The sequence below is a fragment of the Papaver somniferum genome, chromosome 4 (assembly GCF_003573695.1).
Source record: "Papaver somniferum cultivar HN1 chromosome 4, ASM357369v1, whole genome shotgun sequence".
Taxonomy (NCBI): domain Eukaryota; kingdom Viridiplantae; phylum Streptophyta; class Magnoliopsida; order Ranunculales; family Papaveraceae; genus Papaver; species Papaver somniferum.
This window is the reverse complement of record NC_039361.1, coordinates 144704042-144721751: the sequence shown is the minus strand read 5'-3', so window position 1 is coordinate 144721751 and position 17710 is coordinate 144704042. Positions and strand designations below refer to the sequence as shown.

General features: G+C 39.0%; 2 protein-coding genes across 4 annotated transcripts; one reads left to right on the top strand and one right to left on the bottom strand.

Annotated features, from left to right (window-relative positions):
• Nucleotides 1-1037: 1037 nt before the first annotated feature.
• Nucleotides 1038-5657, top strand: LOC113271470 (respiratory burst oxidase homolog protein C-like). Its single transcript, XM_026521338.1, has 10 exons — nucleotides 1038-1824; nucleotides 1915-2077; nucleotides 2164-2212; nucleotides 2305-2418; nucleotides 2510-3319; nucleotides 3407-3618; nucleotides 3716-3818; nucleotides 3942-4018; nucleotides 4349-4905; nucleotides 5099-5657. The coding sequence occupies exons 1-10, from the start codon at nucleotides 1200-1202 to the stop codon at nucleotides 5206-5208; spliced, it is 2820 nt and encodes a 939-aa protein (XP_026377123.1). The 5' UTR covers nucleotides 1038-1199; the 3' UTR covers nucleotides 5209-5657.
• Nucleotides 5658-7201: 1544 nt separating this feature from the next.
• On the bottom strand, nucleotides 7202-13065 carry LOC113271469. Of its 3 annotated transcripts, none has more exons than XM_026521337.1 (13): nucleotides 12761-13065; nucleotides 12468-12596; nucleotides 12226-12355; nucleotides 11802-11932; nucleotides 11551-11695; nucleotides 11299-11477; nucleotides 10785-11028; nucleotides 10480-10581; nucleotides 10221-10366; nucleotides 10025-10132; nucleotides 9559-9647; nucleotides 8121-8988; nucleotides 7202-7396 (listed from the first exon to the last, which is right to left on the bottom strand). In XM_026521337.1, exons 1-12 carry the CDS (start codon nucleotides 12827-12829, stop codon nucleotides 8127-8129), a joined length of 2334 nt encoding a protein of 777 aa, XP_026377122.1. In that variant the 5' UTR covers nucleotides 12830-13065; the 3' UTR covers nucleotides 7202-7396; nucleotides 8121-8126. The 3 variants fall into 3 exon arrangements, with proteins under 3 accessions (XP_026377122.1, XP_026377121.1, XP_026377119.1); XM_026521336.1 differs by lacking the exon at nucleotides 7202-7396 and adding an exon at nucleotides 7439-7642; XM_026521334.1 differs by lacking the exon at nucleotides 7202-7396 and having other exon boundaries at nucleotides 7701-8988.
• Nucleotides 13066-17710: the final 4645 nt, after the last annotated feature.

Below are 17710 nucleotides of genomic sequence, written 5' to 3'. Positions count from 1 at the left end.
AAGTGGGGGGAATCAAAAACTTTATGACTCAATATTTCAATATCGTCGCCTTGCTTTGCACATGTCATGATGGCATAACTATTGCAAACTTCCAAGTTCCAACTCTAATTTGTCAACTCACACACTTTTACAGAAGCAGCAGGTAAGAGGGCACTCACAAATTTCGCCTGCCGATTTTGCGTCCCACAGATTAGATACAGCAAGTATTGATCAAAGTTTGACGGGTTGAAGAAACTTGGATCAGTTCCCATTCTAGGACTTGGAACTATGCATGTCTCTGTTGAATTTTTTGACTAACAGAGTGGGTAGGAAGGACGTAGGATTCATCTGTACCCTATACAAACTGTTCCATTACTTTTCTTCTTTCACCTCCAATTTTGAGCTCGTAAGTCCTACCCTCCCAGATTTGAAGCCTAAAAAATCATCAAGAATGACTTAACGAATAAACCATTTAATTAAATCGAAAAAAAAAAATCACTCACGAGTCGTGCTGTCTAGCACATGACTGCATAACAATACAGTGAATATGTTCTTTTAAACGGTTAGATCTTGGCTTGCATATGTTCATGTGGATATCATATTGACAAAGATGGCAATGAATTGCTTGTTCATTTTAGGCTCATGCACATAATACCACTAGTCTACATTTGATTGAGCCAAGTGGAAGCACAAATGTACTCTTTATCTTTTTCTTTTTGGAAGCTTAGGCAAAATGCATGGTGAGGACAAAAGGCACGCCAAGAGAGCTCTGTTCACACCCGCTGGCTCAGTCCTTGAGTTGCTAGTAACTTTCAATATGATTTGAGGATATTATTGAGTCATAGTTTGGTGGTAAAAGACTAAAAAATATTAGTTAAATGAAAATGACCGTCAATAGCACTACCAGTAAGTAATCCCTTTGAATAATTCCAACACTGATTTTCGTTAGTGCGATTTGGCTTTATTGACTAATCAATTTCGTTTGTCAATTAATTAATCTTTTCAAACCATTTAAATACTCGCATTATCCTTCTTCTCATTCTCAGCAAAAATTCAATTCCAAGCAAAAGCATCTGAAACACAGACAGACAAAAATCTCATTCCATTCCCTCAAAACAAAAATCAATCTTTCGGGGACGCAAATATCGAGTTCCATAGGCGTTATTCTACATTCTTGAAGTTGTACTGATCGAAAGAGTGAAGAAAACAAATTTGGGTTTATGATCAAAGAGATGCAGAATATGGGAACAGAGGATCATCATTCTGATACAGAGAGTGTTGGGAGCGAAAGAGCTTCATATAGTGGTCCATTTAGCGGACCACTTGTTCTAAACAAGAGAGCAAGAAAAAGTGCAAGGTTTAATATACCAGGAGAAACCATGATGAATTCCATTAATGGTACTGCAAGGTCTTCAGCTACGAATAACGAAGACGACGATGAAGCTTATGTTGAGATTACTCTAGACGTTCGCGAAGATTCCGTTGCTGTTCATAGTGTTAAAACTGCGGGAGGTGTTGCAGACCATGAAGATCCTGAAGTGACATTATTAGCGAGAACTTTAGAGAAGAAATCATCATTTGGTTCATCTATCATGAGAAATGCTTCTTCCAGAATCAAACAAGTTTCTCAGGAACTTAAACGTCTTGCTTCTATCAACAAACGGTCTACGCCTGTACGTCGTTTAGACAGAACTAAATCCGCAGCTGCATACGCTTTGAAAGGACTCAAATTCATTAGTAAAACCGACGGTGGTGCCGGATGGGCTGCCGTTGAGAAAAGATTTGATACTTTAACTGCTTCAACTAATGGTTTATTACACCGTTCTCAGTTCACCGAATGCATAGGTAACGTTAATTCCGATTTAGTACTACACAGTCACGGAGGTGACTGAATCAAACATGGATTCTAACTTTGTGTGGAATTCTTCTGTACAGGGATGAACAAGGAGTCTAAAGAATTTGCACTTGAGCTTTTTGATGCACTTGCTAGGAGGAGGCATATCAAAACAGATTCACTTAACAAGCATGAATTGCAAGAATTCTGGGAGCAAATATCGGATCAAAGCTTCGATTCTAGGCTCCAAACGTTCTTTGACATGTAAATTCAGTGATTAATTCTCCATTAAATAATCCCTTTTAAGTCTATGTTGATTTTTACTAATTAAGGCAAGACTGCGAATGCAGGGTTGACAAAGATGCTGATGGAAGAATCACTGAGGAAGAAGTCAAAGAGGTAAGTTTCTTAGTAAACCAACTGAAATTTTCAGTGCCAGAATTCTGATTTTAATCTAAAGGAATTAAAATAAAAAAAATGTTGAACTGCAGATTATTAGTCTAAGTGCTTCAGCGAACAAGCTAACGAACATTCAAAAACAAGCCGAAGAATACGCTGCCTTGATCATGGAAGAGCTTGATTTAGACAACTTGGGTTACATCATGGTAATTACATTAATTTAAGCTTTAACAATGAACAAGTTGTACTAGTTACTATTTTGCAGCTAAATGAAGATTTTGTCTGTGTAATGAACAGATTGAGGACTTGGAGATGCTACTGTTACAAGCTCCGCAGACAGTTAGAGGAGGAGAGAGTCGAATTCTGAGCCAAATGCTAAGTCAAAAACTTATAGCAACTAGAGAGACGAATCCGGTTAAACGATCGTATAACACCACTAAGTACTTCTTCTTAGATAACTGGCAAAGGATTTGGGTGTTCACTCTCTGGCTTGGAATCTTGCTCGGTCTTTTTACTTACAAGTTCGTTCAGTATCGTAACAAAGCAGCCTATGAAGTTATGGGGTATTGTGTTTGCACTGCCAAGGGTGCTGCCGAGACGCTCAAGTTCAACATGGCGTTGATCTTACTGCCGGTCTGTCGCAACACTATCACTTGGCTCAGAAACAAGACCAAGCTAGGCGTTGTCGTTCCTTTTGACGATAATCTCAATTTCCACAAGGTGATTGCGGTTGGAATTGCGATTGGAACTGCGTTACACGTGATAGCTCATTTGGCTTGTGATTTCCCTCGTCTCCTACGCGCTTCAGAAGAAGCGTATGAGCCTATGGAGCCTTTCTTTGGAAAAGAACAGCCTGAAAGTTACTGGTTTTTCGTTAAGGGAATTGAAGGTGTAACGGGAATCGTAATGGTGGTTTTGATGATAATAGCATTCACATTCGCCTCTCCATGGTTCCGACGCAACAGAATCAAGTTACCATGGCCTTTCACCGGATTAACAGGATTCAATATGTTCTGGTACACTCACCACTTGTTCATTATCGTTTACACTCTTCTCATTGTCCATGGAATCAAGCTCTACCTTACCAAAGAATGGTACAAGAAAACGGTTAGTTTTTCTACCTTAGTGTATTTGACATTGCAAAATTCAATTAGAACGTAATTAGCTGACGTGCATTGTGATGGGGTTGTGCAGACATGGATGTATTTGGCAGTACCAGTTGCCCTGTACGCTTGCGAAAGATTAACTAGAGCTCTGAGATCAAGTATCAAGCCAGTTAAAATACTAAAGGTTGCTGTGTATCCCGGAAATGTATTGTCACTGCACATGTCCAAACCACAAGGATTCAGATACAAGAGCGGGCAGTACATGTTTGTCAACTGCTCTGCTGTCTCTCCCTTTGAATGGTAAATATCGAATTACTGCTTCAATAGAAACAAAAATGCGTCTGCGAATTCCCAATTACTGCACCTAATAAAAAAAATGTTTAATTTATGAAAACAGGCATCCATTCTCCATAACTTCAGCTCCAGGAGAGAATTACCTGAGTGTCCACATTCGAACTCTGGGAGACTGGACAAGACAGCTCAAAACTGTTTTCTCTGAGGTACAGTGTTTTAGAATAATAAATTGTTTCTTAATTAGGAGATTGATTTATTGAGTCGAGTTAATCACGGATCGGATGAGATCCATGAACATGGTGTTAATAATGCATATAATATATTCACAGGTCTGTCAGCCTCCAACCGGCGATAAAAGTGGACTACTGAGGGCAGATTTCCATGGAGCTGGAGGAAACAATCCACCGTAAGCAAACATCTTTTATCTTCTATATATTCAATAATTATAGATAGCCTCACAAAAATAATGACACTAACAATGTCGACAATGGATGGCCAACTACAACTTCATTGATTCTTTTGGCTTTCTAATGCGATAGATCATAGAATAAGCCAATTTCCGAATGTGACAGATGTGTACTGTGTGGCTGGTAACACTTGATAGTATTTCTTAAGCACATTCACGGGATTACATAACTAGTTTGGTTTTGTACTCAACAAAGACAACACAACACACACATGCAATTTATGATGCACATTTGACTTGGATATTTAAACAAACGGTGGTTACGTGCAGATTCCCAAGAGTGCTGATAGACGGACCGTACGGTGCACCAGCACAAGACTACAAGAAATACGAGGTAGTACTGTTGGTTGGGTTAGGGATCGGAGCTACACCAATGATCAGCATTGTAAAAGACATTGTGAACAACATGAAAGCCATCCAAGAAGAAGACGATCTCGAAGCGTCTTATAACTCCTTGGGTATGGAAACACCCAAGAACGATCATAGTAATGGTAGCTCGAGCAACATTAGGAAAGGATTCAAGACCAAGAGAGCTTATTTCTACTGGGTGACGAGGGAACAAGGCTCTTTCGACTGGTTCAAAGGTGTCATGAATGAGGTGGCCGAGATGGATACTCAACAGGTTATTGAACTTCACAATTACTGTACCAGCGTGTACGAGGAAGGTGATGCTAGGTCTGCCTTGATTGCTATGTTACAGGACCTTAACCATGCGAAGAACGGTGTCGATGTTGTTTCTGGTACGCGTGTTAAGTCTCATTTTGCAAAGCCTAATTGGCGCAATGTTTACAAGAGGATCGCACTCAATCACAAAGATTCACGAGTTGGTAAGTTCATTTTTTACTTGTTACCTTTATACTTTTTCAGTATAGCTTAATGGACCAATTGCATATAAACAATGATAACCTGGATGGTTCATTATTTTGGAGCATTACTGATACTACTAATTTTCAAAGATGATGCATAATATTATATGTCCAATATTCCATTATTGATTTTGCTCATTATTTTATCGAACAGGAGTATTCTATTGTGGAGCGCCAGCACTGACAAAAGATTTACGTCAGCTAGCATCAGATTTCTCTCGCAAAACAAGCACCAAATTTGATTTCCACAAAGAGAATTTCTAAGAAATTTAATAAAAATGAGTTATTCAATCCAAGAATCATGTACAGAGTTTCTCAATGAGTTTCAGAGTTCAAGCAGAACCGCAAGAATTAGTCACACGTCCGCAGACCGGGGGGCTAGTAAGCTGCTGCTTCGATTGTGCAAGGTCCTCTCCACGGTGTGATCACATATATGGATATATAGGTATATAGAATTACATTAAATTACTAAACTAGAGGTTTTCGTGTCTAAGTTGGATATCTACCCTCACTTACTACGTATATAGGTATTTCTTTTTAATTTATTTAATTGATAATGATATTTTTGATTAAATTTCCATTAATTGAGTTTAGTAATTGTAAAATGTTTGTAGAAGGGAAGATGATGACAATTTAATTAAAGTTGTCTGCCTTCATTTTAATTTTTTTACTTTAGAAATAGTAACGATAAATTGCATTCTTTTGATTAAATACTTCTTCAAATACCTAATCCCCGCCATTAATAAACGCTTTTCACTTCATTTTTCCATCTTTCTATTCCCTTTAGCTGGGCACTTCAGAAGAGACATTTCTGTCTGACACACTTCTTCATTTCCGCCACCACCTTAAACACTAGAGGGGGATATTGAATAGGCTACTCTTGTTGCTGGTAGTCAGAGGAGATTTGGATAAGAATAAATTCTCTTACAAATGCACAACTTCTAAGCCTTTTGTAAAAGGCGTTCCGTGACTTATAGACAAGAAGTATGACCTATGAAGCCATAAAACTCTTCGGCTAGCTATCATATCAATTCTCTATACGCCTATCTACCTAGCGTTAGATGATTTGATGGATGCAAGAGCTACAAGCAAACCAAATCATTTCTCCTAAGTTTATCCGATTAGGTGGAGCAGGTGAAAGTAAAACAAGGAAACGGCCAAAAAAATGTAGGGTATTATTGCAACAATCAAGACCGACAAATTTAACAAATGCGTCAAATTATGAGGAAGAAAAACACAATCCTTCTCAATCAATGAAGGGATTGTGCAAAAGAAAGTCCTACTTTCCGATACTTGGATTTGAAAAACTAGTTTTATGGTGCAACTTCTTGCTTCTCTATCTTGTATTCTTCTAAGGTGGCTTGCTTTTCACAGTTGATGTTAATGGCCACATTATACATGACATTACATGGTCAGCCGTGACCACAGCTATTCGTTGGTTTTAATATATTTTAACCTCAAAAATCAACACGCATTTGGGGAAAAAGTAATGGGGAGCCATCTTTGTACTATTCTTTGTTTCCTCTTTCTAGAACCTTTGGTAGGTGTTTGCCTATCAGGAAATCGCTATTCAGGACAAAAAAGATTTTTGGTTGTATCAAATTTTAGATTTTATAAGAAAAAACCTACCATAGGTCCATTAGAGTTGATATCTTTGGTAAAATGTGGAAATATGAAATCCACTATACAACTTCATCAAATTTCCTAGATATTCCTGTCTAAGAAATTTGATGAAGAGATTATCTATCCATAGAACAAGGAAATCAACACATATGTGTTCATTACCATCATGAGCCATCCATGTACAATTCTTCCCTCCTTTCTCTCCGTTTTGCATATTCCTGCTTAGTTGTTTCTCGGAAAATGTACTTGTTTTTCCTGAAGCTAGCAACAGTCTTTCTTACACCATCGGTTTCGAACTTGGATGAGAGTCGTGAGACTTTCAGATAATATATAAAATCCAGGGAAAACAAACACTTTTATCCAAATACAGACTTTCCGACAGACAAAACAACAGATGACTACGATAGACAAAGCAACCGATGACTTTAGACTACTTGAGCCTATCACATATTTCAACAAAAGAAAATTACCAGTTTATATTTTAATGCAATTTGATAGCGTAGTGGATGCCTAATCATGCTAAGTGCATATTCTTCTTACCCAAGGCTCCACATATTTCCCTTGTTTAACTGTAAGCTATGTAGAGAGATAGAGTGTGCATAGCACCCATTGTTTTCAGAAGGGTCTCTACATTTGTTATATAAGGTCTCATTACACTTGATCTTACTCAGTGATGTGTTGGCTTTTGTTATTTAAAACTATATAATATACTGTACGGATACTGGTTACCTAAGACAAACCTAACCCACATGTGTGGATGATTTAGTGCATCTTCCACTGTCATCAAATTGGCCGCCACCTTCAACTACTGTTATTGGAATCGTCAGCCCTACATAAGCATTGCAGTGGTCTCACTCATCTGTTAAACGTAATTGATTTTCTTTCTGTTTCTGTTTACCTTTTTTACCTCTTGAGTTCAGTTTCTTTTTGCTTTTGTTTACCTTTATGGCTTCATTGCGGTTGAGGAGAATTATCTCCCCACCGCATTCTCATACATTATAAGTCACTGTGTGCGAGTCTGTAGTGTCAATGTGTGAGCGGTGTTGAGTTAAAGGTGATTGTGAAATCAAAAAATCTGCATTAACCGACATTACCCATCAAATTTGACTGGAGATTCATGCATAGGACTCAAATACCAGTAAATAGATGCGTCAATATCACCTAATCAAGTTAAACCAAATACCTAGCATGATGAATTACTAAGACAAAGTGCAGTCTTTAAAAATTTGCACAACAGCTTGATCAGTGAATACTGATTTATATGTATATTTATATATATATATATATATATATGAAAGCCATCTACGTTTCTACTTTTGTTCAAGGCTTTCTTAATATTACTATCCAATATCAATTTCATCGACGTGTGTTTCTTGTAAAGACCAATTCTTCTCATGCAATTACATGCTAACATGTATGGTGTTTACTGTTTAGGACTCACTCTGACTTAGAGCAAAAGCGATAGAAACAGTTTTAACTATGTCTACATGATATCAGAAGCAGATAGAAGAATCATAACCATTTCATGCATCGTTTTAGTCAGAATATTCTACCTGTGGTTACCTGTGCTTTCGTTTAAGCCTCTGGAAAATGGGTTTCATTGGTTGGCTCGAGTTCTGACTCTGGTGGTCTACTGTAGCATGGTTTGGTCCAAATGGAACTAGAGGTTTCTTTTTTGGTGCACATGCATCTGTGAACTCAAAAACGCATTTCCCAACAGGTGCATTTTCCTTTTCTTTTCCCCGTCTTGGACCCTCCAATCTCTCTAAGATCCTAGAGGTTTTCTCATCCAACTGCTTACTACCATTAATAGGGGATAAAATGGTAGACGTCTTTGTCTTCGGTCTGGATACACCTTCGGGAGCATAAATTTTGCCCTCTTCGTCCACAATCAGTTGCTCCCACTCTTCTGTAATACAAGCAGCAGTCAAATCCTCGATTTTTGTTATTTGAGTCTGCTGCCAAGTGCAGTCTGGTACATCAACGGTTATCATTGGCGTTGAACCTGCTAACATCTCTAATGACTCTTTCCTGGGTAAGATGAGTTCAGAGTCAATCTCGTTGCGTTTTGGTCGTGGTGTTGAAACCGCTGCCATCATATCTAATGACTCTGGCCTGGGCAAGATGAGTTCAGAGTCAATCTCGTTTCGTTTTGGTTGTGGTGTTGAAACCGCTGCCATCATGTCTAATGACTCTGGCCTGGGCAAGATGAGTTCAGAGTCAATCTCGTTTCGCTTTGGTTGTGGTGTTGAAACCGCTGCCATCATGTCTAATGACTCTGGCCTGGGCAAGATGAGTTCAGAGTCAATTTCCTTTCGTTTTGGTTGTGGTGTTGAAACCGCTGCCATCATGTCTAATGACTCTGGCCTGGGCAAGATGAGTTCAGAGTCAATTTCCTTTCGTTTTGGTTGTGGTACTGACCTGCAAGGGAATCAATGCTTTAGATTGACATTTCATTTAGAGATTGGAAAGCCAGGCAGAATGATTTAGAACCATTCATAGTTGGGCTCATGACAAGTTGTTAGCCACTCTTTGACAGCAACTTTGCAGTTCCTTACAAGCAGGTCTGTCGAGTGTACGGTGTACTACTACTACTCACAGACCAGGCAAGACAGTTTAGGTATTTCTCTATGACTACTTGAGGTCAGATCGATACTTTTACTATTATTTGATGAGTAATGTTCTACTAGTTACTACAAATACCATAATGTGGAGGCATAAGTTTACCCTGATGTTCATGTGAAAAGTCATTCCACAAGCACAAGCATTTTCTATCTACTAGTAGTTGTTGCCAGTAAGAAGGTTTCTCCATTCAAGTCATGGCTAGCAAAAATAGATCATTATGTAAATATACTTGTGGATTTGATAAAAATCTCCGTGTCTGTGCTAGAAAGACTCGTGAACATTTACCAGCTTACTTAGAGAATACATTAACCTTAGCACAAATATATCATGAAGAGTCCATGAAATGGAAGTGGTGGAAATGATTACCCAAAATGTAAGCTCTCTTTTACAAGCAAGTTTAGCTTGGGGTGGAAGCCTCGCTCATGCAAAAGAGGGTTGTAGTCTCTTAGTTCCATCTGGAAAAAAAAAACACATAGAAATGCTCTTGTTATGTTCCAAGGATGACATAGCTAATTGCCAAAATCTATATCTAACAAGAAAACTCAATCTGTGGATAAAAATTCTAATTATGTAGTTTTCCCCATTTACTGTCAGATCTCAGACCGATCGTTTAATAAGTTTCTGACTACATGGACCATATAACATACATGACCCCAATCCTCTTTTATGATGCAAATATTTGAAAGTAATTCGACAGGAAGAGCTACTTAACAGTCTAAACGAGGTTTCATTCAGGTTAATTTATATGGATTGTTCACAACTCCAGAATTATTTTTTAAAGCAAAAACCAAAAATATGAAACTTCCAAAGTTTTTAGAAAACAAAATCTTACCCTTAATAAAGAGGATCGAATAGAGTTCTCTACATCCAAAGGTACAGCATAGTCAATCAACCCGGTGGCATCAGGAAAGGGCAGGATTTCCTCTGATCCTGCTAATCTCTGCAATATTTTTTAAGAGTCAGAAGGTAGAAAGACAGACGAACAGAAATAGAGAGGACAGAGACTGAGACAGGCGGACAGAAGGTACCCTAAGTAGCATTGGCCCTTTTTCTGATGGTTGGAGAATATAAAAGCACTGGAAGGTAGCATATCTCTTAGTTTCCATATTACAGTTTGAAGAACATATCAGTCCCTGATCCAGAGAATGCAGTGCTCCACAAAGCCCTTGAAAAACTGCAACAAAGATAAGAGGTAAACTTACAGTTATACCAATAAACTTGAGACATCATTATGTAAAAACCAGAAACCGATGAACTAGGACCTCACCCGTCGACATTACCACTTACATTGGGCATTTAGTTCTGATTTATCAGATTCATCTGAATTGGCTTCCATCTCATGACATGCTGATGATGGGGTAACCATATAGGAACTCCCAAATATCACACCTGCAGATGTTCGCCGAAAAGGAAATAGGTACAAACTGTATATATGAAAGATAATTTGCGGAAAAGTGCTAAGAAAAGATCAATTTATGAATTTGTTTTGGCTTAAGAGATATTGCTGGAAGTGGGATTTCCGGTGAATCCAGATACTCTTCTAATCCACAACGAAAAACTTATATAATATCCAAAAGTGACATAGTACAAACCTTCACTTAGAGAACACAATTTGGTCCGTTCAATAACAGTAAAGCTGATGGGTGCAGAAATTTGCTGGAGGTTCGGACAACTTTGGAAAGAAGGCAAAAATAGAATCGTTTGTTCTCCAACCTTTACTGCAGTTTCAATCAGATTACATGTGCCAAGGTCCTGGCGTGTTAGTGGGCAGACAGAGGACTTCTTCGTCTTATTTCCTCCTGAACCATCTAAGGGCAATCCATGACACCTACATGTCTACATAAAGACACCAATGAGCATGATTTGCTTTGTAATGATATTCCAAACCATCATCATCTTGAACCTTTTTATTTTCATAGTCTTGAACTCCTACTAGCAAATTGGCAAATAAAGTTACAAATATAATTGAGATTTAGCCTATAGTTGTGGCAACCACATCTGCTGCATTAGCCTTTTGTTAACTGGTTAAATAACAAATGGACCGAAAAATTTGTCCTTGAGATTCATGATGAAATGCTTGTTATATATACTTCTAAAAGATAGTACCTCGCAAGGGCTGAATCCGTCAATTATCGGGCTCATTGATGCAACCAAATTGCAAAAAACCTTGTCCGTGGAACCAACGAGGCTATTTTTAAAGTGAAAGACAGCTTGCAACGGTTCCTCAAAGTCATCCTTCAGCTCCTGGTGCCATCGCTTTACAAGGCCGCACAATATCCTTGCATCTGCATGCTGATATTAATTAAGACACGCACATCTTAACTAAATTTCACATTGAATCTTCATAGTGCTTTTTACCTGGAAGATATGTTCGAAAAGAACAGTTCTCAAGATCAGAGATACTGTTACTGAACTTCTGGACATCCTCAGACATACTTTTAGGCTGACAGGATTCTTGCTCTAACAGTATAAACTCGACTGAAACACATTTATCTGCTGCATCCTGCCAGAAAAGAAGGTTAATGTCCAAACGAAATCATTAGCTCTTCCTTCAATAGTGACAGGTAAAGGAAAAAAATATCCTGGCAGTGGTGACATTATTAGCTTACTGTAAGAGTTTCCCGAGCAGATTCAATGCCTTCCACTAAACAAGAGCTGAGACAAATCACTTTTCTAACAATATCTTTACCACCCCAAGAATAAAGAACTTCGTCGCTTAGGAGCTTCCCAAACGTCACATCTGTTTATTAAGAATCATACGCATCTATTATTATCCCCAAGAACGAGTAAAAATTTAAAGGTCTTTGACAACAAAAACATTGCGTAGACCAATTAATCCTTATCGTAGTCAAGTATGAAACTAACATGGCTACAGTCTCCAGTGTAAAGGAAGTGCATTCTAAATTTGCTACATGTCTCAGCCTCCCTAATTAGTAAGAACTACATACATCTGTCTACTAACACTACTCATTTAACAAAATGGCAACACAAATTCTCTACAGATTACAGAAATCGAAGAAATGAATTACTCACCACCACCACTGATTCTAGTAACTGAAGAATTCATCATTTCAGGTAAAAATCCATCAGTAGGTAAGTTGTTTACAGCATGGTGAAAATCTCGTAAACAAAAATCTCCTCTCGGACTATACGCAATCTTCAACTGATGTTATATCCATGAATCATACAAAATACACAGATCCAGGTTTAGCTCAAAAAACAATTCAGGTATGCAGAAAAACCCTAGATGATTATACATTTTTTGTAGTAATTACCTCATCAAAGCAAGAAATTCTACTCCTCTGAAGATAACATAAGCCGATTCTATCAGCGAGGATCTCTGATTGTTTATCTCCTCTTCCTCCTGTAGAGATTGCGTATTGATTTGCTAGTTGCAGTAAACACTGACGAAGAATAAAAAACGACACAGATATTCAAAATCGAGCTTCATTACCCCGAATCAACAAGTAAATTCCACAATCATAACCAAAAATCCACAAAATCAGGTAAAAAAATGTTCGATAAACAGAAATCGATCGATTGAAGCGAAATCTGTATGGAATTTTACCTGTTTCAATTCTTTGAGAAGAGGAGGGGAAATTGTTCGAAGATCGAGCATGAAACAAAGAAGAACCATATCTTTCTTGTGTGAAATTTTTAACCCAAGAAAATCAAATGTATCCTTAAGATTTCGAAATTTGAACACTTGATTAGTATGATGGCAGATCCTTTTTTCCCGCGATAATAAGCCTATTGAAAAATGATGAGGCGAGTGAAATTTGATATTGCGTTTCTCAGAGCATATCGTATGGGTAGTCCCCAAACGAAGACAACTCTTTCACACGAAAGAAGACTCCTTCGTATGAACGAGGAAAGCTATTATGAGTAAAATGAAAAAGAGCACTAAAAATTCCTTCGTCAAAAAAAAAAATTCTAGAAACCTACTTACACGGGGGACTTTCCCGTCAAAAAAAAAATCTAAAATAATTACTTTAACGGGGGACTTTCCCCCATAAAAAAAAAACTAAAAATCCTATTTAGACGGGAGACTTTCTCCAGTCAAAATAAAAAACCCTAAAAAAAACTACTTTAACGGGGGACTGTCCCCCGTTTGGTTTAAAAAGTTCAAATTTTTTTGACGGGAGACGTGTTTCACTACCAACTACTCGTTCAATTGAACGAGTGCATGAACGTGTTTTGGGGAAAAAGTAGGTAAACACTATCCATATGAGCCTGTAATCTGCCCAAATTGGTAGTGCACTCCTTCATTTGAAAGAGTGACACTACCCATATGATTTGCTCTTATTACTGTATAGTGTATACAAGGAAAGGAGAGAGACACCATAGGAGTGTTTTTTATTTACCCACCGTGAGTTAGAACACCCCGGATTAACCCGCGCGACAAGTCATAGTGGGTCCCACCACAACGCTAAAGACTTCCCCTGTTAAGAGCTCTCCAATGGTGAATGTGAATATTTCATATGTGACATCACTTCTAAGACATCCTTTGAATATAACATCCTAAATATTAGGAAAAATAAAGTTTTATCTCCAACCCATAAAGTTTTCTATTATTTGTTTACTTATTTGTAGGCGTACAATTGGTTAAAATCGTTTCCATTTTTATTTTTTAAAGATTTTTATTAACAATTGTGTGACTAGGATGGGAAGACATCCTCTAAGTGAATGTCTAAAACTAGAGGTTCACCTGGAGGTAGGGCTGTTCATGGTCGGTTTTGGTTCGGTTTCTATCCAAACCAAAACCAAAACCAATACTATCGGTTTCTAAAAAGCTAAACCAAACCAATCCATTAACCATTGGTTCGGTTTCCAAATGGTTCCAGCCGGTTTCGGTTTGTTCCAGTGGTTTTTGGTTAACCAATAGTTATGTCAAACGACTCAAACAAAAAAAAATACACAAATTTACAGATAAAAAAAAAATCGTAGTTGCCGATAGTATTGGTTTACACAAATTTGCAGACAAAAAAAAAATATATCAAAAATAGTTAAAGCTTACTCTAAATCTAGAGATCAAAAGAAGATATATAATATATCTTAATTTAGTTATTGACAAACAAAAAAGAATGGAGAAGGGAAGAAGAAAGTCGAGTAGCAGCAGTGGCTGCTGTAGTTAGGGGTGGAGAAGGGAGGCGACTAAGAGAAGGAGAAAGAGAAAGAGGGAGAGTATCATAATGAAATATTAGATTTAGGGTTTCCATTTATCCTCTAAATCAATAGGTAGAATCTAATACTTGTAAATCAAGGTAGAAACTAAGTTTAAAAATTAATTGGTTTTCCAATGGTTTTTGGTTCGGTTTTAGAGGTCAAACCAAACCAAAACCAATACTATCGGTTTTCCACTTTCTACACCATAACCAATCCATTAGTAAATGGTTCGGCTTGATTTCTTCCTAATTGGTCTGGTTCGGTCCGGTTCCAACGGAAAACCAAAACCATGTTCAGCCCTACCTGGAGGATGTCTAACTTTTTTTTTGGCACATCATCCTCACATCAACGGATTGGAGATGATTTTTTATAAATATGGTTGTGGATCCTATGTGTATTAGGACTTTTTCCTTCACACACATTCCATTTGAGAGGCTCTAAACTCCTAGAGGACCCTCCGTGCCATACGGGATAACCCAAGTTGCGCAACTTACAATGGGTGTAGAATCATTATATTTTATTCAAATTTTAATCTTTGAAGCCTAAATTATATATTTCTTAGTTAAATTTGTAAAAGAAAAACTATGATATCTAACGTGCGTGTTATGGGCACCGCCAAAGACAATTTAATTTTCTGATAATACAACAATATTAGACAATTTTTGGGAGAACTGTTCGCTTAGAGCAAAGAGCATATTTTTCCATTCCCACCCCGCAGTGGGAGCAAACTGGCAAATTGGATGGGCAAAGACTTAAATTTGAAAGTTTGCTCATTATGTCTCAATTTGGGATGAACGACGTTGATACATGAAAATAGTTACCCCGTAACAGAGTTAGGGAGCCCCTAAAAAAAAGGCAAATCCAATGTGAAACATGGGGGACTTGGGGACTAAAACCCATGTCCACTAGAAGGTATCCACAAGATGGAAAGGATAAGGAGAGAATTAACGGAAAAGGAGAAGGTTGTACTAGAGAAGGAGTGACATTAGTGGTAATTAAGGATGTCATAAAAGGAATGACTTTTGGGAAAGTATATAAAAGGAGGTACATAGTACAATGGAAAGCAAACTCTCTCTCATACCATTCCTAGAAAAGTGCTGTCATTAGGTGTGACTGGGACGGGTAGGACCTATATCATATTCACCCTTCAACATTTGGCGACCACACCCCGGAGGTTCGTGCCTAGCCCACCATGACCCACCAAGGAAGCACTAGCTCGGGCGCGTTAGAGAATCAGTTGATCGACCAGTCCCCAACCCGGAAGGCGGGAGAGTAGGAATAGTGTCGAGCCCGAGCACACAGGGGAGAAGGCCAGACGCCTTGCAAGAGAAAGACAAACAACCAACAGATGGAGATGCACCACCCACGCGTCCCTTTATGCAAGAAATGCATTGAAAACTGGATGACCACGTCTGGTAGAACAAGAGCTAAGGAAGTTGTTAAGAACGGCCGAAGCTGAACAAAACACTAAGGAAGCGACGAAGAACATCAAAGAGGAGGAGGAAGATCCTGTAGTCATGTCACAAGAGGCGGTAGCCGAGTACCTAGAAGAAAATTACCGGGTAGTAAAACAAGACAACTACGACTTCATGACTAGTCCATACTCCTCCAAAATCGCAGAATACCAGTACCCAGGGGATTATACTTCACCAAAGTTCAAAGTATACAATGGACAAGGGAATGCGCGTGAATATCTTAGTCAATTCTTGTCCGCCATGAATTATCGTGCGGCTGATGGAAGGCTATGCCTGAGGGAATTCCCAAAATTACTGACAGACACGGCGTTCACTTGGTATGACAAACTGAAGCCAGGAATCATCGGCTCGTGGACGGCCATGTCCTTCCTTTTCCTCAGAAAATTCTACTCATATAAGAGAAAGATCATGTCAATAGATATAAGCAGATGCTACCAACGAGTAAGGGAAGAAATAGGGAAATACATTACCAAGTTCCGCCACTTTGCGCTAGACTGTCACGAGGACATCAAAGAAGAGGCGCTGGTAGAAATATGCATACGAGGAATGATGCCCTCTTTCAAAAGAAGTATGGTTAACTTTCGATTCCAAACCTTCGTCGAACTAGAAGAGGAAGCAGCAAGAATCTCCGACAGCATGGATAAATCTAACATAGATTACACCTGGCGCCATTCGGTCAACTCCGTATCAACCGCCCCACGAAACGTTCGCGCAAACAACAAAACGGACGGGTGGAATACATAGGCGAGCCTACCATACAACCGAGAAGGCACTAAAGATCAGCAGCGAGCATATCCACCTCCCCTACCATGCATCTAAGAACATATCGTGGGGTTACTTGAATAATGGTTGGAAAATAAATAATCTCGGCTACCTCCGACAATGACAGACCTTAATACCATCGACAAGAATGGCGCTAGATACTGCCACTACCAATGGAGGATACAACACCCCACGGTAGAATGCTTCAACCTCTAAAGGATTTTCCAAAGAAAACTTGCGGCGGACGAAATTGAAATGAATAACCCGGAGGATGACAGGTCGGTCTAGCACCAAGTTATGATGTTCGCCCACGACCCGAGCGGAGACGTGTGGAGACCATGGAGGACGATGACGACGAGGTGTGCGAAGTCGAGATGGAGACTCTTACATTCGAAAACACGGACTGCATAGCTAGTAAATTTTCACATACGGTACTCGCTCAACAATTATTTGACTCACTAGGGTTCAGCGAGAACCTAATCAAGGAGGCGCCCAAAGCAATGGCGGCCATCGCGACAGGAAATCCCTACGACTCTATGCCTAAGGGGGAGATTGTATTCATAGACGAGTATATCTGCTACCCGGTGAAACACCTCAGGCCTTTATACCTAACCGTCTATATCAACAGACAGTCGTTGAAGAGAGCCTTTGTAGATGGGAACGCGTCTTTGAATCTGATCTCCATGACACGCTTGACATCTTGGGGGTATAATGATCCGATATTCGGATGCGAACAACTACAGTGAAAAGATTCGCGGTCACACGCAAACAACTATTGGGATCGCTAACTTGGTAATGAAGGTCGGGCCTATCCGAGAGCTCACACCTTTCTATGTTCTAGAATACGATACCACATTCCACGTGCTACTAGGGCGAGGATGGTTACTCAATCATAATATTGTGTCCTCAACATACCATCAGTGCGTTAAACTTGGGAGGTAAACAATATCGAATAACCGCGACGAGTAACCCCTTCGACTCGGAGGAAGCGTACATGGCGGATGCAGTCTTCTACGACACTCCTAAGGAATCAGATAAAGTACCTGAAATACAGCCCATTCCACTACCCAAACTGGAAGAAGAAGAAGAGAAGGTGAAGCCATCCAGTCCGATAT

Bases quoted from the DNA above. Each gene is read 5' to 3' on its own strand.
- LOC113271469 (XM_026521337.1), bottom strand. From the start codon at position 12,829: ATGGTTCTTCTTTGTTTCATGCTCGATCTTCGAACAATTTCCCCTCCT. The intron at 10,133-10,220 runs GTACCTTCTGTC...AAAATATTGCAG, and splicing joins AAGGGCCAATGCTACTTAGG to AGATTAGCAGGATCAGAGGA. The intron at 8,989-9,558 runs GTAATCATTTCC...ATTCCCTTGCAG, and splicing joins AAAGAGAGCTTACATTTTGG to GTCAGTACCACAACCAAAAC.
- LOC113271470 (XM_026521338.1), top strand. From the start codon at position 1,200: ATGATCAAAGAGATGCAGAATATGGGAACAGAGGATCATCATTCTGAT. The intron at 2,078-2,163 runs GTAAATTCAGTG...CTGCGAATGCAG, and splicing joins CTCCAAACGTTCTTTGACAT to GGTTGACAAAGATGCTGATG. The intron at 4,906-5,098 runs GTAAGTTCATTT...TTTATCGAACAG, and splicing joins TCACAAAGATTCACGAGTTG to GAGTATTCTATTGTGGAGCG.